The sequence below is a fragment of the Danio rerio genome, chromosome 18, assembly GCF_052040795.2.
Source record: "Danio rerio strain M-AB ecotype USA chromosome 18, GRCz13ab, whole genome shotgun sequence".
Classification (NCBI taxonomy): domain Eukaryota; kingdom Metazoa; phylum Chordata; class Actinopteri; order Cypriniformes; family Danionidae; genus Danio; species Danio rerio.
This window is the reverse complement of record NC_141038.1, coordinates 41338035-41361761: the sequence shown is the minus strand read 5'-3', so window position 1 is coordinate 41361761 and position 23727 is coordinate 41338035. Positions and strand designations below refer to the sequence as shown.

Genomic DNA, 23727 nt, shown 5'->3' with positions numbered 1-23727 from the left:
TGTTTGTGCCTTTTAGTTGATGCGTCAAATTCTTAGGTTAAGTCTACCAGGACTGAAAGGTTTTCAAAGAGTTTGTGTGGCTCGAATGTTCATGCGGGCCTTCAAAACCTTTAATCTTTACCATCAGGCAGGGCCTTACAGAAGAAGCTCCAGTTGTGGGTCAGTCCTGTCCAGAAACACTTACATATGGGGAGCATTTCAGAATAACTTACATCTCCAGAAACATGTGTAAAAGCTGTTGACGGAATGGAGGAAGATTTATGAGATGCAGAGCTGCATCAGCATCTCTCCTGCCTGATGTTTTCTCATACGTTTCATATCTGTGGACAATTTAATGAGTTTAAATGACAGAATTTGTGATAAACAAATGGGATTTTCAATTTTCACAATACAACTTTTGGATGGTTCCAGTACCAATCCAGTACAGGACAATAGTAACTCCATTAAAATGATTTGACTGAATATGGATTGGATCCGTTTAACAGTCAAGCCAATGTCGATTTTGACAAAACATTTTTGGTCGATTCTAGTACCAATACCGATGTTCGCAAATACAACAGTACAGTAGCCTACTTTATATTTTTTCTCAATATAAATATAATAATGGATACTATATTGCAATACATATAAATACACATTACATTACATTTGCATTACATTTAATTATTTTATTGAACATCAAACAAAAAAATAATAATTTTACTGCTTGTTCAAACTGTTTATTTAAAATCACAACACAGTTCTTGAAGGGTTTTTGGGACAATCTAACTGTTTTATGTTCAATAAATATTTATATTGCAGGTTTTAAAATTAATATCAATGAAGTAGATGAATAATGACTATGATAGTATATGATATCATAAAGTATCAAATGATATATGATGAAAAATATGATGAAATAATTTTCTTAAACAGAAATAAATGATAATTTAATTTATAATTATAATATTTATAATTTAGATAAATCTCATTCTTTTATGGTTACACAAAGAAACAATCCAATCTATAAACAATAGATTTATTTTAAGGCACTGTTTACATTTGCAAATATAACATCTAAAATAATGTCATTAATCAAAATCTGAATGTGCACAATAATTATTTATTGTCCAATAATTGTAAATAAATTATAAATAACGTGGATGTCAAAGGGTCACATGTTGTAGGCTGTTTTACGTGTTTATGCCCATGTGTTTGGATATTTGGCGCCCCCCTCTGAAAAAATGGTAGAGGCAATAAGATCTACAACAGGGGTGCTCAATCCTGTTCCTGGAGATCTACCTTCCTGCAGATTGCAGTTGCTACCCATATCAAACACACCTGAACCAATTAATTAGTACCTGAAAACCACTTGATAATTACAGGCAGGTGTGTTTGATATGTGTAGCAACTGAAATCTGCAGGAAGGTAGATCTCCAGGAACATGATTGAGCACCCCTGATACACGAACGGCACATTTGACAGAATTTCACATTATTTATTTTGTTATCTTAAAGTCTTCCAAGCATCTATGTTCAATGCGTGTACAGTTAATTGGTTTTCCTTAAGCTCAAATTGGAAGACCATTCCATTTGTAGTCTTTAATTTGCCATGAATTTGTGAGCTCCGCCAAGACCTTTCGATAGCATATTCATACTCGTGATTATGTTTAAGAAACCAGTTTTTGGCGTTGTCCTACTGGATTACAATGGCTATGAATTCACGGACCAGCATCAAAAGGTAGGCAGTAGCATTTAAACAATACTCAATTTCCAACTTAATGTGTGCCAAGAAAGAAATCTAGCACATCATTAAACCACCATCATCCTGAATCATTACCCAGCAGTATACGTCTGCAATATTTTGAAGATAGTTTTGTCTGGAAAACATCTGCTCTGTTCAAATGTCAGATCGTATTTATTATTATTATTATTATTATTATTATTATTATGCTTAACAAACATTTTAATGCTATTAGACAATCTAAATGAAATTTCAAGACCAAAAAAATAACGTCTAATAGACATTTTGATTTTGCATAACTCTACGTCTTCTGGATGTAAACACAAACACCAACTAAAAGTTTCAGTGTCGTATGTATTGTGTGCTATCAGGTGACATTCTTGCTTTCATGATGTTTACAACAAATTCTGGCATTTTCACCTTTAAAACTTCCCCTCACCGGATAGTTTCTTTTTTTCCGGACTATTCTCTATAAATACTTGAGTTGACAGTGAATAAAAAAATAAATAATAAAATCAGTTTCTGAAATATATTTACAAGAGCCAAATGGCACCAACATCAATGTCACGTTCAGCCAGTCATTTAAATTAACATTCTTGCCCATTTTCTTGATCGCATCTGCATGCCTAATTTAGTTACTGCCATATAACATTACATGGATTTAGTTTTTTAATTGCAGCTTGTTTTTTGTTGCAGTCTTTTTAAATGTTCAAGCCACATGACCAACTTTAAATGAGAGAACTAAAGCATAAGACCTTAATTTGGCTATGCCATGGTATCTAAACAATTCATCTCATTTCTCACTTTATGATATTTGTGTTTACTTCATGTGAAGAGCATAACCTAAGCAAAGAAATATCTAATTTAATTTGATCAAGGTGAAAAAGATGATCTAATATGACTGAATTTGGTAGGAGTAAATAAAATTACACCAACAATAAGTTTTAGGTGTCAGATCATGATGTTTTTTTTTTTTTTTTTTTGGCATACAATATGTACACAATATATATGAAATGTATACAATATGTCCTTTTAGGAATATTGGGTGTGCTCTGTTTGCACTTTGATAACATATTATAGATATCACATCACAAAAAAGCATCACACAATAAAAAATAATGTGAAAAAATGTTTCTTGAGCTCCAATTAAAGCTAATATGACACTGAAGATAGGATTGAAGACTGCTGAAAATGCAGCCTTGCATCACAAAAATAAAATACATTTTTAAAAATTGACAGAAAACAGTTGTCCAGTGAACAAAATGCAGCTTGAGAGAATAAGCATCATCTTTCTAAGATGTCTGTACATTTTATTGCAATTGTGTTACTTCAAAACAAATAGTACTGTAGTTCAAATCGAAGTAATTGTGTAAAAGTAGCAAAGGGAATCAGTTTTTATTGCAATACATTAGAAATTGTATAACGCTGTTCTGCAAAAATACATCAAATTTAACAAAAAGGTTCTTGTTGCTGGTGGCAATTATCATTCATTCATTCATTTTCTTTTTGGCTTAGTCCCTTTAAAAATCAGGTGTCGCCACAGCGGGATGAACCGCCAACTTATCCAGCATATGTTTTACGCAGTGGATGCCCTTCCAGCTGCAACCCAACACTGGGAAACCTGGTGGCATTTTTCTCAAGTTTAAATAACAAAAAGAGACAAGCATTTAGAGCACAGCTACTAGAGCCAGAATTATATTTCTTTAAAATATATATTTTGTTATTGATGTTCTATTAGTAAAGGGTTTGTTGAAAATGCTGACAGGTTACATTTTGTTTATGATTTTGGCAGAAAACTATACTATGCTGCCGTTGAGTTTGGTCCACTCAAAAATGTCCTGCTCACACACAATGTCCGAGTTGATGAGCAGGTAACGATCTCCAACACAGAAGTGTTTCTGACAGGCAGCACATTTGAAGCATTCGAGGTGATAGACTTTGTCACGCACACGCATGGTCATTTCAAAGGCCCGGATCCTCTTTTCACAGGAAGCACAGAGTCCGTCCTGACCAAACAGTCTGAAAGGAAGGAAACAATATAGTGATTATTTTGACCAACAGAGGGAGCTATGAGCTAAACTTATGAAAGGAATATTCACCCATTTTACAGTCTATGATATTTGATTAAAATTGCAATTCTGTTATTTACTCTCGATAGAATAGTTCCAAACCTTTTTGAGTTTTTTTTTTACTTTAGTGAACACAAATGAGCTTCAATGAAGGTGCTTTTTTATGTTTTAAAATGGGAGCCATTGACTTCCATTTTTTTTCTACGGTTGTCAATGGTTTAACAGCCTCCAACTTTTTTCCAAAATGTCTTATTTCAACAGATAAAACTCACAAATATTTTAGTACATTTTTCTATTCAGGTAAACTAAACCTTTAAATGCTTTTGCACCACTACAGCAACAAAGAACCTAGGCTTCATCTGAAATCCTACTATAAAAGAAACAAATATGTGACAAAAATAATATGTTCTATTACCAGTGGACACCTGGATGTCAAAACGACATTCAAAAAGACATCACAAATTAGGGCTGCACGATATTGGAAAAAACCTACAATATTTTGTCATATTTATTGCGATATAAATAAAATTTCACCAGATGATTTGAATAACTTTATTGGGAAAGATTTCATTTATTTAGATTGACTGGGATGATCAAGTATTTTTCTATGCAGTACATGTGCATAAATGATAATAGATTACAAGCAAAAATAAATAAACAGTGGTATAACTTTCAGGAAATGTCTGACAGTAACTGTAACAGCAAGTACAGAAATGGAATCAAACGTAAAATAACATGGTCATCATTGAAAAAAAAATAATAATAAAAAATAATAATAATAATAATAGGCGACGTAGTGGTGCAGTAGGTAGTGCTGTCGCCTCACAGCAAGAAGGTCGCTGGTTCGAACCTGAGCTCAGATGGCGTTTCTGAGTTTGCATGTTCTCCCTGCGTTAGGGTGGGTTTCCTCCGGGTGCTCCGGTTTCCTCCACAGTCCAAAGACATGCAGTACAGGTGAATTGGGTAGGCTAAATTGTCCATAGTGTGTGTGTGTGTGTGTGTGTGTGTGTGTGTGTGTGTGTGTGTGTGTGTGTGTGTGTGTGTGTGTGTGTGTGTGTGTGTGTGTGTGTGGATGGATGTTTCCCAGAGATGGGTTGCGGCTGGAAGGGCATCCGCTGTGTAAAAACTTGCTGGATAAGTTGGCGGTTCATTCCGCTGTGGCGACCTCAGATTTATAAAGGGACTAAGCCGACAAGAAAATGAATGAATGAATAATAATAATAATAGTACTAATAATAATAGTAGAAATAATAATAATAATAATAATAATAAAATTTGTAATAATAATAATAATAATAATAATAATAGTAGCAGTAATAATAATAATAATAATAATAATAGTAGTAGTAGTAGTAGCAGTAATAATAATATTAACAACATTAATACCAATGCGTTCGCGTGGGTTTGCTCCAGTTTCCCCCACAGTCCAAAGACATGTGGTACAGGTGAATTGGGTAGTCTAAATTGCCCGTAGTGTATGTGTGTGAACGGATGTTAGATGGGTTGCAGCTGGAAGGGCATTCGCTGCATAAAACATGTGCTGGATAAGTTGGCGGTTCATTCTGCTGTGGCGACCCTGGATTATTAAAGAGACTAAGTTGAAAAGAAAATGAATGAACGAATGAATGATTCCGAAAGTTTTGAGTCCACATTAGACATGGGCCAGTATAGGAGTCTGATGATTTTATAACCTTGGATAAAAACATCACTGTTTCACTGTATTGTGGATCCTGCTCTAAAATAAGTTGTTTTTAAATGTCTGAGTAAAAAACTAAAAGTTCTTATGTGAAAACGGTTATCTTCCCATACCTAGTCCATACACATATCAAAAGTAGAAATTGGATTAAATTTTATCTGACAGATTTTACCTGCACAAAAATACAAGTATCCCACACATTTTTAAATAAAAACTGTAGAGGATAAAACACAATAAAGCCCTGGGCTTGTTTTCATTGTGCTCCTCACTGTTAAATAAAACAAAGTATGGCTTCAAAATACAGATTATGCATAAAACAAACAGTACAACCACATTTTATAACATGAACAAAGTAATTCACAAATATAGTACATGTATTCCTTCATTCATTCATTTTTCTTTTCGGTTCCCTCCCTCTAATAATCAGGGGTTGCCACAGTGGAATGAACCACCAACTTATCCAGCACATGTTTTACGCAGCGGATGCCCCTCCAGCAGCAACCACAATCACATAACATATAAAATAAAAGATCCTCATCCACCAAACAAACTAATTATCCTCATCAAACAACTATCTTTTGATAGCTTTTTTTTAACCTCCTTACGTCTTTTATTTCTTTGATCGGTTTTGTTAATTTGTTCCTCATGATTGCACTTGTGTATGAAAACATATTTTTCCCCACTAAACTTCTAAATTTAAATAAACAAATACTACAATCCCAACCCCTAGTACTGTATGAATGCTGTTGCCTCACCATTTGAAAATAGTTCACCAAATAACTAGGAAGCACATTATTAAACATTTTACGTGTCATTCCCAGTTTAAAAAACATACTCTATTCCTAACAGTTAACATACCTAATTCTTTAAAAAAAATCTTTGTGCAGATGTGCTCTATGATGATTTTTTTTAATTATTCGTACTAATTTTTTTTGTGTCTTGAAATTTTTCCTTTATACTCTGTGAGCAGCTACTAAACCAAAATGAGGTAGCATAATCAAAATGAGGTTTCCTGACAGTAATTTTCAAGAATGAACATCCAGCAGATCAGCTTGCCTATAGCTTTAAGGGGCTAATAATTTTGACCTTAAAATGGGCTTTAAAAAAATTAAAAACTGCTTTTATTCTAGCCGAAATAAAAGACTTTCTCCAGAAGAAAAAAAATATTATCAGATATACTGTTAAAATTTCCTTGCTCTGTTAAACATCATTTGGGAAATATTTAAAAAATAAAAATAAATCAAAGGGGGGCTAATAATTCTGCTTCAACTGTACTGTATATGATGCCCTATAAACAAGCACAGACAGAGCTGCAGGATACACTACAATCGCAGAAGATCGCAAGTCCTTTCTCAATGTGATGAGTAAACAGGAAACCATGCTGAATTTAAAATTATCTGAAGCTCTGGTTGTCTTGATACAGCATTACCAGGTTTTGTTGTAATATCGATAATAAACTCATCACCGCTGCATGGGGTCTTTGTCACTACCTGACTGCCTATTCCATAACCTCACACTTAATCCTAACCCCTCACACCCCACGACCCTTAACCCTAAAGACTGCGGTATACCTCAAACCAAACAAAAACAATGAACTGAAATGACATGACATGGTTTTCAAGAAAATTTGGCCAAAACAAAAAGTTCTTTTTTGAGTTTGATTGGGCAGTTTGAAACAGCTCACCAAAGCAAAGTTTCGTCAGAGTTGTGTACTTTTGATTCAAGACAACCATTCTGGAACTCTGCCTTCTTTGACATGCTTTGTATCCGCGGAGGTCAGACAGGAGAACAACATTCAACAAAAGCCACATGAATACACTTGTACAGATGTATCTGCACCCATATGATCGCTCAAGGAATGATTTTAAAGTCTTAAAGGGGGTCAAACAGCGAACAAGAAGTGCCATGGCAAAAAAAAAAACAAAAAAAAAAAAACAATGTAAACATTTGATTCACTGCAGCGGTGCTTCTCATGCACATGTTCATCTGCCTCAGCCACTATTGTTCTGTTTATGGGCTACACTGACGTGAGCAGCGTGACACATTTAGAACGCCACCACAATACTGCAGCATGGGTATGTCAGAAGATTCGAGTAACAGTATACCTTCACTCAGCCTTTTCAAATTTGTTAACTTCATTAGTTGGTAACTATATACCAGGTCCTTAAAGATAAATTCTTATTTGCAGCGTATAGACCCCGAATTCAACTGTGTTTAGAATTTAGAAGATGCTGAGCGAAGGTGGTGGTGAGCAATCGTCTGGAGGGTGACCCCCTCTGATTGTTTAGAAACAAAACAAACCCCCCTAAAAAATTAGCTTTAATTAACTGCTTTGAACTGCTAAAACAACCCCCAAACACACTTTGTTTTGGCCATTTTATTTGGTTGACATCACTCATTTTAGTTCATGCATTATTTTGTTTAAAGTAGGCCTATATAGGGTCTTAAGAGGGGAGTAATAAGCATGGTTCAGAATTCGGTAAAAACCAACAAAAAATATCATTCATTTTCTTTTCAGCTTAGTCATCCATGCACACTCATTCACACACTATGTTCAATTTAGCCTTCCCAATTCTCCAGACAGAAATGCCAATTGACCCAGTCGAGGTTCAAACCAGCGACCTGTTAGCTGTGAGGGGATCGTGCTACCCACTGCGGTGTGACACAAACTATTTATATTAAATATATATCAAAATATATATTTTTATGTTTAACAGATGAAAAGAAACAAGTTTGTGTAATGATGCTATATTTTTATGCACTCTCTCACTTTCATCGACTTTCTCCCCATTTATCAGGTGTCATTTAAATACAGTTTAAAAGTACTTCCAGATTCTTACCTGAGGTAATCTCTCCTGCACAGCTTTCTGCCAAGTTTGTAGTAAAGCCTGCGTCCCACCTCCCCTAAGCGGCAGCCGCAGAGGTCACAGCTCAGACAGTCCTCGTGCCAGTACTGCTCGATGGCCTTCAGAAAGAACCGGTCTCCGATGCTCTGCTGACACCCGCCACAGGTCAGCAGTGACGGCGGCATCTGGAGCACCTCATCCACCGGCTCCCTGCAGATCAGCGTGTCCATTTAAACATGTCATACACCATTATAAACACCAGATGTCACTGGTGCACTCATATGAAATGTAATTTAAAAATGTGTCGGTTATGTGTGTTTTATAGGCTACAGACAAATACAGGCAAACATGTGCTATTTTTGTAGATGTAGACTACATTGTTACTTTTGTTTTATAAACAACCGCTTGTGCTGTAGCTGCTGATGCGTGAACCCAAGAGAGAAAAGTGAAGTATGCAAATGAGATGCTATGGGTCACTGCACTCCTGAATTAGATCATGTCACACACTGTTTAACGTTTGTGAACAAAATTCATACAACCAAAGAAAATCTGGGGTATTTTATTTTTTTAAAACTGTTATGTATAAGCAAATGCAGAGAGATAGTTTGATTTAATGTGAACATTTTTAGGTGGATTTTGTCTTAAAGCTTCATTAAGGAAGCATGTAAAATATCTCATGAAATATAGTGCCAGATTTGGAGCATATAATATGTAAAGGATCAAGGCACTCATCCATACAGCTGCTCTTAATAAACAATGCCAAAGATTTGATCATTATCAAAATGTCCCCAAAGTGGCCCCATTCTCAGATTATTACATTTACTATATAAAAGATTTAATAAATTTAAAATAAAGATTACAACACATTTGCACGTTTGATTTTCAATAAAATTTCTTTTTAATCTGATAATCTTTTGATGGCTTTTTTTAAATTACAAATAACATTGTAATTACATCTTTGTATCTATCTATTTATCTATTTTCATTTTTGCAAAACAATGGTAGATTTGTCTAAAAATTTATTTAGACTTTTTATATAAACATATATAAAAATCTATATATTTATATTAATAGTAAAATTGATCTGTTTTTTTTTTTCATTTTTCGCACTGAATACTTAAAATCACAATATTCAGAAGAACTTTATTATTTGCTTTATTGTATTTCCCTACTTCCACTGCTAAATTAGTGGTCAGACTTCTTGAACATATAGGCCTGTTTTCACATATTTTAAGTTAAAGTATATCTGTGCTTCAAATGAGTTGAATAATTTAATTGGTCTAAATAAAACTTATTAAATCCCAACTGAATTATTTGATGTTCACTAATACGGGAACAGTGGCTGTTCTAAACTTTCTATCAGCATTATTTTGCAAAAAATAAAAATAGATAATTAGATAGATACAAATGTGTAATAACAATGTTATTTATATGCACTTATTTTGTTGTCTATAAATGTTAGGCTATAGACTCTTATATTCTGACCAATTATACAATGAAATTGTGAATATATACTCACTCATTTGCCTCCAGTGTTTTCCGCTCAATTGTAGAAGCCATTTTCAATATGATTCAGGTATAATTCAGCACATTTGGTATGCACGCCTTTTAAGCCAAATATGTCCCGTACTCGCCCTCTGCGGTTCCGAAAGACCATCTGCCGCACAAAACGCTTCAGAGATGCACCTGTTCTGCTGTCTTAGCAAGTGTATCAAAGGTCAGAAACATCCAGCACACATTGTGTACGCCAGATTCCAAGCATCCTTCATTTACATTAGATTTCTGTCACCACGCATTCAGTCCTATGTTCTGTCTGAATAATGCGAGGTGACAGACAGTGGCGTTGTTCAATTTCTCTGGCGCGTGATAAATGTGGCGTTTAAGCTCCGTCTTGTTTGTGCTGCATTTTGCGCTGCAAGTCGCCACGCCAGTGTCCCGTAGGGCTGCTGTCTCTGTGTCCCGTTATTGTAGGGCAGCAGGTATTTTTAAATGGCCCTGCCCCCTCAGTTTCTGCTCTTTTCCGACTTCCTGCTCACGACGGCTCGACAATGAGAGGAAATAGCGCTCTTACATGCGCGAATCACCAGTCAATTATACAGCCGACACCGACGACTCGTGACTTAAGGGGTCACGAGCTCAAACACGGAGTCAGTCAGGCAGAAATCAAATACCTGGCTGCATCCAAACGAGGAGGTTAAACAACTTGGCTGGCAAACATTTCGTTTTGTTCTCTTGACAAAGTTATTGTGAGGAATGTTTTTTGGATGAACCCCTTAAAAAGAACTCTCCACATTTTCTCTTTGTTGGCAAATAGGCCTATTGTTTTATAATTGCTTAGGGTTAAACAATAATTTTACTTTTTTTATGTATTCAGAACTCTTGCTGGAGCAGATCAATTCCAGCATTGATGTGATATTTGCAGGAAAAATTCAAAACACAGGTTTACAGGGATAGTATAAACTAACATTGTATTGAAACATCTGTCTATATTTCCCAAAACAATTAACCACAGAGTTATGATATCAGAAAAATATCAATCTGTAAACATTACAGATACACATTACACATACATACAACATACCCCCCCCCCCCAAAAAAAAAAAAAAAAAAATTAAATTAATAAATAAACAAATAAATAAGTAAATAAATAAAACAATGCTAAAGGATAATATTTTGTTCACCATAGGACAAAAATATTGATTTGATTTGACATTTCTACATTTATTAGGAAAAAGCTTCATTGGATGTAACATCTTTCTTTTAATGTGTAGAATGTGAAAATGACACTTGTGTGACTTTGGTAAATCAAATATAATTGTTTGAAAACATTGACATTCAAAAATATTTTTGAATAATGTACTATAAAATGTTTGCACAAAAAAAAGGCCAATTTAGCTTATTCAATTCACGTGTACAGCATGTCTTTGGACTGTGGGAGAAACCAGAGCACCCAGAGGAAACCCACGCGAACACAGGGACATTTATAACATGACACATTTAAATGTAAACAAATGGCATATGTCCTCGACATAAAAATGTAAATCTTCCAAATATTTTTCCAATTTATTATTTATTAAATCACACACACACACACACACACACACACACACACACACACACACACACATATAACTATATATATATAGTTGAAGTCAGAATTATTAGCCCCCCTGACTTATTAGCGCCCCTGTTTATTTTTTCCACCAAATTCTGTTTAATGGAGGGAAGATTGTTTCAGCACATTTCTAAGCATAATAGTTTTAGAAACCTATTTCTAATAACTGATTTATTTTATCTTTGTCATGATGACAGTAAATAATATTTTACTAGATATTTTTCAAGATACTTCTGTACAGCTTAAAGTGGCATTTACAGGCTTAACTAGGTTAATAAGGTGAACTAGGTTAGGGTAATTAGGCAAGTTATTGTATAACGATGGTTTGTTCTGTAGACCATCGAAAAAAAAATAGCTTAAAGGAACAAATAATTTTGTCCCAAAATTGTTTTTTTTTTTTATTATTTAAAACTGCTTTTATTCTAGCCGAAATAAAACAAATAGGACTTTCTCCAGAAGAAAAAAATATTATCAGACATATTGTGAAAATTTCCTTGCTCTGTTAAACATCATTTGGGAAATATTAAAAAAAGAAAAAAAAATCAAAAGGGGGCTAATAATTCTGACTTCAACTGTATATTGATCTGTAAGTGCATAGAAGTCAACAAGCACCACTAATGTCTGTTTTGGAGCAGTTAATCCTGATGCTCATCTCTGCCTGATGTCGTTGAAGAAACTCCTCTTATCTCCTGCCAGGGCTGCTCTTCTGGTGTCAGCAGCAGGACTGGGCCATGAGATAAAACACCCTGAATGGCTCCCAAACATCAGCAGTGGCACCATCTCAACTTAAAATCGGTAGTGCCAATCTGGCCCGGTCAGGTTAATGTTCACCTTTCAGCTCAATACATGACTTGGCTATTTTGCCATGAATATCATTTTCACGCCATCTTTGGCATTTAAATGTATATTTTAAAAATATATTTATATACTGCATACAGTTAATACTTATTTATTCAATATTTTGGGAAATGTATATCTCAATAATGAAAATGTTAAAGGGATAGTTCACCCAAAAATGAAAATTCTGCCATCCTTTAATCACCCTGTTTCCAACCTTTAGGAATTTCTTGAACATAAAAATAAGCTATTTTGAAAAATATTAACTTTTAACTATTCACTTCCATCTTATATAGAATTCAATAGTTAGATATTTTCAACTTTCTAGTAAAGGGTGAGTAAATAATGGCAGAGTTAGCATTTTTAGGTGAACTATCCCTTTAACAAACAGTATAAACACAGACAAAAAAAGCTTTTTCAGTTTTTCTTTGTGATATTTGAGTTGTTATTTAGCACCGCTAAGTGGTATTTGGCTCATAATCATAGGGAAAACAATTGAAGTGCTATATAGCACCAGTATTGGTTCTCTCCTTGTTTTTTGGGAGGTTTAAGGTCTTTAAACACTAATAATCACTTTTAGTGCTATTTGTTTTAAATAATAAGTTAAAATAATAATTATTATTTAATTGAAAATAATATTCTTTATGGAAAATAGATATACTCATTAAGGCTCACATTACATTATAGTAAGAAATGATTATTAAAAAATATAAAAATATTAATAAAAATTATGATTTTAAATAAATAATAAACATTAAGATTTAATATTTAAAAAGTGTGTGTGTGTGTGTGTGTGTGTGTGTGTGTGTGTGTGTGTGTGTGTGTGTGTGATGGCAAACGGTGAATTATTAGCCCCCCTGTTTATTTTTTCCCCAACTTTTGTTTAATGGAAATAAGATTTGTTCAACACATTTCTACACATAATAGTTTTAATAACTTAGTTATAATAACTGATTTATTTTATCTTTGCCATGATGACAGTAAATAATATTTGACTAGATATTTTTCAAGACACTTCTATACAGCTTAAAGTGACATTTAAGGGTTTAACTAGGTTAATAAGTAATCATGATGGGGTAATAAGGCAAGGTTTTGTATAATGATGATTTGTTCTGTAGACCATTAAAAAATATAGGAGATAATAATTTTGACCTTAAATTGCTTTTAAAAATTTGAAAACATTTTATTATAGTCGAAGTAAAACAAATAAGACTTTATCCAGAAAAGAAAAAATCAGACATACTGTAAAAATTTCCTTGCTCTGTTTAACATTATTTGTGAAATATTTAAAAAAGAAAAAAAAATCAACGGGGAGGGGGGCTAAAAATTCTGACTTTAGCTGTAAATGCATTTGATAATTTTATATTTATATAACAATGCATTTATTTATTTATTTATTTATGGAAACATGATTCCCAAGAATGCAATCATAAGTGACTTTCGGTAATTAGTAATAGTGTTGAATTAAAAGTCTCTTATCCAAAAAAATATTTTGAATGGTTTTGTTTGTTTTTACAATTTTATGTTAGAACTTGATTTGAGTGCAACTTATTACATTACTCAAGTCTTTAGTATCATATGATTTTATATATACATTTACAGTACTGTAGTTTGTATTTCACAACATAATACTGTTTTATTGTATTTGCTATAAGCATAAGAGATTACTTCAGTCCTTCTATCAGTATTTTCTTCAAAGTAGTCATTTGTTTGCTTCTACAGTTTGTTTTTTAAAATAAATGTTAAACTGTGTGCATAAGGCGTCCACCGTTTCCTGTGGATTGGACACAGCAAAGCCAGAGGATGTGCAGGAAATGAGCACAGATGAACCCTGGCAGGGGGTGTAAGAGTCGTGTTGACTTCCTGTTCGCTTCACTTCATTGCCCTGCTGGACTGTGATTGGCTGAAGGCTCCTTTAATAGAAGGATGGCTTCTGAAACAGAGCCTTGGAAACCGTCAACTCATCTACTGCAGGAAAACCATTAACTCATAAATCTTCAAAAAGGGTTAGGGGTGTGGTAAATGCTGTACAGCAACATGGCTTATGACATCTCTGTTATTAGCGTTTTTTTTTCTGGTCATTGTCATGCAATACTCCCGATGTGTCACGAGAATCATTTTCTTTGACATTAGATCACATTCTTCCACATAACATTCTGTTGGCCATGATGACTTTTTGTTGTCTGTTAAAGCCCAAATCAGCCATTAATACTATTTTATCATACAGCAATTTCTGTTTAACGAAGAGAAGGTTTTTTCAGCACATTTCTAAACATTATAGTTTTAATAACTCATTTCTAATAACTGATGCATTTTTATATAGTTGAAGTCAGAAGTATTAGCCCCCCTTCGAAGTTTGTTTTCTTTTTTTCTAAATATTTCCCAAATGATGTTTAACAAAGCAAGGACATTTTCGCAGTATGTCTGATAATATGTTTTCTTCTGGAGAAAGTCTTATTTGTTTTAGTTTGGCTAGAATTAAAGCAGTTTTTAATTTTTTAAAAGCCATTTTAAGGTCAAAATTATTAGCCCCTTTGGTAACACTTTACAATAAGGTTCATTAATTACTGCATTTACTAACATGAACTAATCATGAACAACACTTGTACAGCATTTATTTATCATATTTGAACATTTACTAATGCATTATTAACATGCAAGTCCATGCTTGTTAACATTAGTTAATGGACTGAGTTAACATGAACTAACGTTGAACAACTGTATTTTCATTAACTAACGTTTACTAACATGAATAAATACTGTAGTAAATGTATTGTTCATTGTTTGTTCATGTTAGTTAATGGATTAATATACATTAACTAATGAACCTTATTGTAAAGTGTGACCGCCCCTTTACGCTATATTTTTCGATAGTCTGCAGAACAAACCATTGTTATACAGTAACTTGCCTAATTACCCTAACCTGCCCATATATATATATATATATATATATATATATATATATATATATATATATATATATATATATATATATATTGTAGCGGCTTACCAATGCCGCTATTGTTGGTAGAGTGAGCAAGTTTTTAACGCGTAAAAGTCAGAGTCTGTAAGCAAATAGATGCAAATAAAAACATATTTATTGTCCAATCAACTTCCAATCAACAGAATTACTCAATCACTTTTCTTTATCTATAAGCACACTTCTCTGTTACCTTCAATTACGAGATGACACGTTCAAGACGATACGAGACGATACAATACGGTTAAAAACTGTGTGCTTCCTACCAACACTGTCTTACTCCATGCAGTGAAGCCACAGTTATATAGTCTCCTACTGACACCTTGTGGCCAATAGCCAAAATACAATGTATGGCTCCTACATACATATATATATATATATATATATATATATATATATATATATATATATATATATATATATATATATATATATATATATATATATATATATATATAAACACACACACACACACACCATTACCTGACAAACGCCTTGTTTTCCATCAATGTTTTAGGAACAACAAATAATCATTTGCTAGTTGATCTTTTGGTATCAGAAGTGGTTTTTATGAAAGGAAAAGGCCTCTAGATTACGCTTATTTTACCATAATAAAAAATTATCATGCCTTGATTTTTAATTAGTTAATTAGGACAGTAAGGTCTGACTTTGCTTAGACAAAAGTCTTTTCACTTAACAGGAATAATGTAAAGTATAGAATATAAAGTTATAGTGAAGTTGAAAAAGAACTAATATTGTGTTTGACTACCATGAGCTTGGACGACTGCATCCATACATCTCTGCATGACTCAAATAACTTATAGATAAAGTCATCTGGAATGGCAAAGAAATTGTTTTTGCCAGAGAGGTTATCCAGATTCTTTGGATTCATCCTCCTTTATTTTACATGCTTAATAATGTTCATGTCTAGTGTCCGGGCTGGCTAATCCTTCAATACCTTCTTTGCTTACAGGAACTTTGATGGAGGCTGAAGCATGAGAAGGAGATTCACTATCTAAAGATACAAATTTAGCATTTGCATATGAAGCACCTTTCCATTCAAGGAGTAAAAGACAACAACATTTCACTTCCGATAAACTGGTGCCAAATATCAAAAAGAAAAAATTGTATTATGCTACAGTTGGAGAAGGCATTGTGGGCTTTTTCCTATATTACTTGCACCTCGTAAAGATGAAATGCAATGAATGCAGGGTGGCTTTTAAAGGCACACAAACACTCTTGAGTGTCAGTCTCACAACACTGGAGGTAATAAAACCCACTTTGATGATAGACCTTGGCTAAGGCATTTTAAAATTTATTTTAAAATGTGGTCAGTTCACTAGTTTGTGTATGAATGCAGTCTCACCATGCCCATTTTTATAGCATGATCAGTTAAAACAAAATCACATAACTTTTTTTGATGCACATGCTGGAATTTATGTTTTCATCACGGTTTGTGCATTTTCTTTATTATCGGATAAAAAGTTATTCTTTACATTTATGTAGGTACATTTGTGGTAGAGCTGCACGATTCTAGCTAAAATGAGAACCGCGATTCATTTGCTTAAAATAAAGTTCACGATTTTCTCACGATTCTGTAGATGTAAAATAAAGATATGCTAAAAACAAACATATGGCACAACATCAATAATAATATTATGTGTAGGTCTACTGGTTTTTATAAATAATTCTATTCTACTTATAATAATTTTGATGTTGAATTATTATGTTTGAGATATATGCTTGCAATCTGTCATATTAGACAATTTTATTCACTGGTAAAATCAGACAATTATCAGATTATATTCAACAATATATAGGCTAGAATAGTTATACTGACACTGTAAACATTTATTTTCATGCACAACTGTGTGTTCGCTATGAAGGAAAAAACATCAAAAGCTTGCCGTAATCATAACTCTAAAATGCGATATGATCATTTAAATGAAGTGCACTCTTTCGGTTTCATTTTGACTGCTAAGTGCTTGTTCATACTTCACATGCGGCTCCTAAACGATCACTCTGTGCCACAAACATTATATTATTTACAACTGTATTAGGCCTACCTGTTATTCGCAACATATGAAGGTTCTGTTCACTAAAGTAGACGCGCCCCCTGTGATAACAGCTCACGGTCAGCAGCCTACATCACGTAATCTCCCGGCCGCGAAAACATCATTATATTAAGACAAAAATGACATTTTTAGGTGGATTATACCTTATTAATACAGCATGTGACTCATTCAACATCATTTGGAGGTGTCAATGTCACTGAGCAACGTTTGTGAAACAATGAAAAGACTCGTGCAGCCGCCTTTTCTTCTCTCCTGAACTTGAAAATATGATTGGCAGAATCGTAGAAGTGCTGGATTAAGATCGTCTAGGGGGTCGAATCGTGATCGCGATCTTTTAACGATTAATTGTGCAGCTCTAATTTGTGGCATTTCAGTTATGCATTTTAAAAGCAGTTTTTTTAATAAAAATGCACCTAGAAGTTGGTGTATGGAAACAATTACAATGAGATCCACCTATTTTTGTGCACATTTGGGTTAAAACGCTTAATGAAACTACATATTTGTATGTAATTTATATCTCTGAAGTTAAAGACAGAGTTAACTACCAATCAAATACTCCACTGCAGACAAAGGGCAAGCTCAACAAATGCAGGTCCACACCTGTGCTGTTGTACCATGACCCTTTATGTGCACAGAAAACAAAAAAGTATATGATAAACTGTATATATCAGGTGGCACGGTGGCTCAGTGGTTAGCACTGTCGTCTCACAGCAAGAAGGTCACTGGTTAGTGGCACAGCTGGGCCAGTTGGTATTTTTGTGTGGAGTTGCATGTTCTTCCTGTGTTGGCGTGGGTTTCCTCTGGGTGCTCCAGTTTCCCCCACAGTGCAAAGACATGCGGTATAGGGGAATTAAGTAAGCTAAATCGGCCGTATAGTGTTTCCCATTGCTGGGTTGTGGCTGGAAGGGTATGTGTAAAACATGTGCTGGATAAGTTGGAGCGGCAACTTGATCCAAGGTGTCGAACCCTGATAAATAAAGGGACTAAGCCGAAGGAAACGAATGAATAAATGCATCAAAAAGTTAACTTTAAGTGTCTTTAGGCAAACTATTTTTAAAATCACTGGGGTGTATTCACAGCTAGTGTTTTTCAGCCAACGGTGAACTTCTGGTGAAAGGTTTCTGTGACAATTTTAAATTTTATAAGGTTTCTTTTACAGCCTCGACATTGTAATGTTATTAAATACATTCTATTCAATATACTTAGGCATTCATTGAGTTGTTCAAGCGTAAAACAAGATGATAGACCATGTGACCGCTAGTACCTCCATTCAAAAGGTAAAATAAATTGTCATATTTTAAAGACATGGCATGGAGAAATGGACTTTAATGCAGTGCTTCTTGTACATTCTGAGAAAAAAAACAGATCTTAAACTTTGCGATTTTGTAAAGAAAAGACTGGCTGGCTGGCTGAAAATTAAAAGTCTGTGTGCATATAGCCCATTGTAAAGAACTTATAATTGAATGCAAACTTTCCATGGATGTTAAAACAAGTGTTTTTAAAGGGATAGATTTACAGTTACAGGTTTACAGTTAATTCCCGCACCCACTGAAGATGACTTTTACTTCAATAGAACAAGATGCAGATTTTCAGCTGAAGTGATTAGTATAATGCAAGTCAATGGTCACATGATTTTAGATTAAGTTTCCTTCCTGACTCTTGATGATGCATGTGTGAGTGCATACCAAGATGATGCATTTGCCATAAATCATTATTTTACCCCCTACTGGATAGATCAGGAACAACAGGGGTAAAGATAGGGTCTTAGAAATCCGGTCCTTGTTGAAGCCTATACAGCTGTCCAGGAACATATTATTGATAAATAATCACAGGCATCACACCATTCTGATAAATTTAAACCCCCATCTGAGTGCACGCTTGCACATGTGTCATCAAGCTACTGGAAACTTGTGCTCATCACACTGTTGCATTTGCACATGCTGCATATATATATATATATATATATATATATATATATATATATATATATATATATATATATATATATATATATATATATATATATATATATATACACACACACACACACACACACACACAGTTGAAGTCAGAATTGTTAGCCCCTCTTTAAATTTATTTATTTATTTTTAATATTTCCCAAATTACAAATTATGTTAACAGAGAAAGTGAAAGTACATTTTCACAGTATGTCCGATAATATTGTTTTCTTTATATTTGTTTTATTTCGACTGGAATAAAAGCAGTTTTTAATTTTATAAACACCATTTTAAGGACACAATTATTAACCCTTTTAGGCTAGTTTCTTCTATTGTCTACAGAACAAAACATTGGTATACAATAACTTGCCTAATTACCCTAACCTGCTTAGTTAACCTAATTAACCTAGTTAAGTCTTTAAATGTCACTTTAACAGTACAGAAGTGTCTTTTTTATTTACTGAAATATTATTTACTGTCATCATGGCGAAGATCAAATAAATCAGTTATTAAAACAATTGTGTTTAGAAATGTGTTGAAAAAATAATCTTCTCTCCGTTTAACAGAAATTGGGAAAAAAAAAAATATATAGGGGAGCTAATAATACTGACTTCAAATGTATACTTGTTTAAATGGGTTTATTTTTAAAGTTGGCATGAAATGGAAGTTTAAGATTGTCCTTTTGTTTCCCGGAGATGGGTTGCAGCTGGAATGGCATCCGCTGCATAAAAACGCGCTGGATAAGTTGGCGGTTCATTCTGCTGTGGCGACCCCGAATTAATAAAGGAACTAAGCCAAAAAGAAAATGAATGAATAAATGAATAATTGGCAATTCTTTTCACTATTGTGACATAGATTCAATTGAAATGGTATCTGAAATGAGAAAAACATGCAGGGTGATGCATGATTTCCATCTTCGGGAACCGACTGGATCCTTTTAAGATGCTAACAAAATGGAAGAAGATTTGAATTCAAGTTTGCCCCCAGTTGTGTAGCATTAATATCCACTGGAATCACTCTCGGCACCCTCTGGTATCTTATCGTATTCGATTGAACTGCTGCCTCCCAAGAAGGCAGGGCAGAAATGCGACACACACTGACAGCCCCGCCCTTAATGCATTCCATGTGACCAGAAGTGAATAAAAGTCATTTCAAGGGGAAGGGAAGGTACTTAATTTAAAAATCTTGAGAGCAAATTAAATTGTATAATTAAGTACACATGCAGATATTTTTAAACAAGCACTGCTATATGAATATAAAGATAAAAACAGTACATTTCGATTTCATGACGACTTTAATCTAAAAAAAAATGCATTGACTTGCATTATACAAATCACCAACTATCACAGATTCAGCTAAAAATACTGAAGAAAAAAAAAACAGCTATTGTCAGTTAACTAAATTAAAACTTCACCCTGATCATTTAAAAGAGTCCAGCCCTGATTTATTGAAGGTAGGAAATATCACTGCACTTACTGATCATTTTGGCATGGAGCATTGTGCCTTGTGGCAATAATAAAACACCTGACATGAATGCTTTTAATTTGGAAAGCTCTCTTTGAATCTTTTGACACAGGCTTAGTAATCTCTGTAGGCATATTTCCTGTAAAGAGAGAGTCTGGATGTGTTGTTGACTCTCTGATAGCATATATACTCTGGAACAGCAATAGCCAGGCTACTGCTTCCTGCCTAATCTCAGCTTTAACTATTTGCTGGCTTATTTTTGAAAAGCTGTAGTGAAAACTGCTGTTTGGAATAAAGTCATAATTTTGTTGTCAGCACAAGGTCATTAGCTGAGTTTGTTTTAAACTTAAGATTATCAAAGTAGCCTTTATAGCCTTTATGACATTGGTGGGATTAAGGAAGAACTTTAAACATTTACTATGATGGCCGCTGCTATGTTACCAAACACAACAGAGAGGGGAAATGAGTCAGTGATTGTAAGGGAGCTTCACTTTCCCTTGAGATCTTCCTCTAATCAGTATTATTCCTGAAAGAAAACACCCTTTCAATAGAACTGTGCTATCAAAGAGCAGAGCAACCATGTTAACTGCTTCCTGTATTTGCCAAACAAAACCTTATGCCACTGCATTCACACAGGTTTTCAATAGTTTAAGTTCAACAGAAAGAAAAAAAAGTGACTCATTTATTTTAGATATCTGCCCATTCTAATATCAACAACAAACTGTACTAAACAATTTACACAATAGTCTGATGCGATACAAAACCATAAGCTTTAAAATGTATTATGCATGAATACACACCATAAAATTCAATTAGGTATGGTGTTAACTTAGATAGTTAGAGACTTTGCTGGTGGCTTGACAAAGCAGGTCTGATTTAAAATCAATTTTAAAAGCTGCAGTTTGAAGATTTTAACTTGTCAGTCTTGGTGTTGTATGTTTTATCTCTTTGCTTACGTTTTGGCATGATCAGCACACTATTATTAGTGTTGCTAACATGTTTCTGAACACATGGTTAGCAATAAGCATGATAAAACTATTGACAATTAATAATCTTTAGTATTCGTTTTCCGAACATGAGCACATTGCTAATGTATTTAGCATGAATTATGTTGTTTTCCCCCCCCAACTATGGTTAAGCACATGGCGAACATGTTGCTGATTATATTGTTGCTGATAATGTTATTCAAGGTAATCTTGTTGTTAACACATTCCTACGTGCTTTTAGCACAGATGGCAGACCATTTTATTTTGCACACATTAATTGTCATGTTTCTAACATGTTTCTTATATGACGTAACATCTGAAATGGCTGACACATACTGGTCCTAACATTTTAAAGACATAATACATTTAAGGTAATGCCATGTCTTTTTAATTATTTAATTACAATCAAAGTCTGTTGTAACATGTTCTTAAAATTTGCATGTTGCTGAGAGAAAAACAGTGCTAAAACAGTTAAAACAGTGCTAACATGTTGTTAACATTTGTAAGGCAAGGCACTTAAGCTGTTGATATGTGATGTTTTACCACACAAACTCTCATGGCTTAGCATTTTGCTACCATGTTGATACTATTTTGACATGAATTAAAATGTTGCTAAGATGAATGGGCTATATGCACACAGACTTTCAGCCAGGCACCCCAAGGGCTTCCGGGGAACTGTGTTTCTAATACAAAGTTGTCACATTTAAAATCTGATTTCTTTAAAAATCAGCGATCTTCACTGCCTGTTAGATATAGGATATGAAGAGGGTCTCAGATCGGACAAAAATCACTGCATTAAAGTCCATTTTCTCCCGCCATGTCTTTAAAATATGACAGTTTATTTTACCCCAGCATTTTCACCGGAATATCTGCGCTAGCCTATTGCTACTGACAGTGCTAGTGGTTACAACGGTCTTCCATTTTGTTTTACACTTGAGCAACTAAATGGATGGTTTAGTCTGTTTAAATGAACGCATTAATTACATTACTACTACTGTACTGTACTAAGATTGGTGAAGGTAGGGCCTTCTCACACTATACTATCCGATCCGTGCCCAGTCCCATTTTCCAGATCGTTTGAGAAGTGTGAGTGCTCTGAATCGGGGTCAGGCATGGTTCACTTGGCCGGGCCTGGCCTGGTTGGAAGAGGTGTGTGAGTGCTTAAGTCCAAAACGTGCCTAAGCCCAAAACTGAAAGTGAAACTTGACTTTTGAGGGACTGTTTGATGTGGATTTATTAATCATTCTTATTGTTCAACGAACGCAAACTGTCGTAGATTATTAAAGATGCAAACCCCTCGCTGCACGACAGCTCTACCTTCAGCAAAACCTCCTAATTCCAGCAGCACGAAGACTTTATGATTGCTTATGAGTGTCAAAAGCGGCTGATCTGTTCGGCGAAACATTTGACTGCTTCACTGCATATCAAACGACTTAAATGATATAACTAAAGAAATCTCCACTGTGCTAAAGCGCTTACTGAACAGTGCATCATCGATGACGTTAACGTGCCTAGGCCTGAATGTAATGTGAGAGCGAGCCGTCGGGGGAGACAGTACGGTGGTCAAGCGTGCTTTGGCCCAGTTTAAGGAAACTAAGTACACCATAGAGCAGGGTGTCCAAACTCTGTCCTGGAAGGCTGATGTCCTGGAGAGTTTATCTCTAATTAATTTGCTTCAACACACCTGCCAGAAAGTTTCTACTAAGAGCTTGATTAGCTGGTTCAGGTGTGTTTGATTAGGGTTGGAGCTAAACTCTCCTGAGTTTGGACACCCCTGCTCTAGGGCAATGGTCTCAAATCCAATTCCTGGAGGGCCGCTGCTCTGTACAGTTTAGCTCCAACCACCTCCAACTCACGTCTGCTTAACAGTCTAGTAGTCCTGAACACCTTGATTAGTTGGATCAGCTGTGTTTAATAGGGTTGGAGCAAAACTGTGCAGATCTGCACGGCCCTCCAGTTTGAGACTTAATCGCAGGGGT

At 34.5% G+C, this 23727-nt stretch overlaps 1 protein-coding gene and 1 long non-coding RNA gene across 2 annotated transcripts; one reads left to right on the top strand and one right to left on the bottom strand.

Moving 5' to 3' along the window:
- The first annotated feature begins 1403 nt into the window (after positions 1 to 1403).
- On the top strand, positions 1404 to 9240 carry LOC147832909 (uncharacterized). Its single transcript, XR_015515208.1, has 2 exons — positions 1404 to 1719; positions 8351 to 9240. It is a non-coding gene; the product is annotated as an uncharacterized LOC147832909 (long non-coding RNA).
- On the bottom strand, positions 2691 to 10385 carry lmo2 (LIM domain only 2 (rhombotin-like 1)). The gene is given in 3 exon segments (NM_131111.3): positions 2691 to 3741; positions 8328 to 8543; positions 9853 to 10385. Coding segments are annotated over 3 exon segments (480 nt in total). The 5' UTR covers positions 9894 to 10385; the 3' UTR covers positions 2691 to 3518.
- Between the last annotated feature and the right edge of the window lie 13342 nt (positions 10386 to 23727).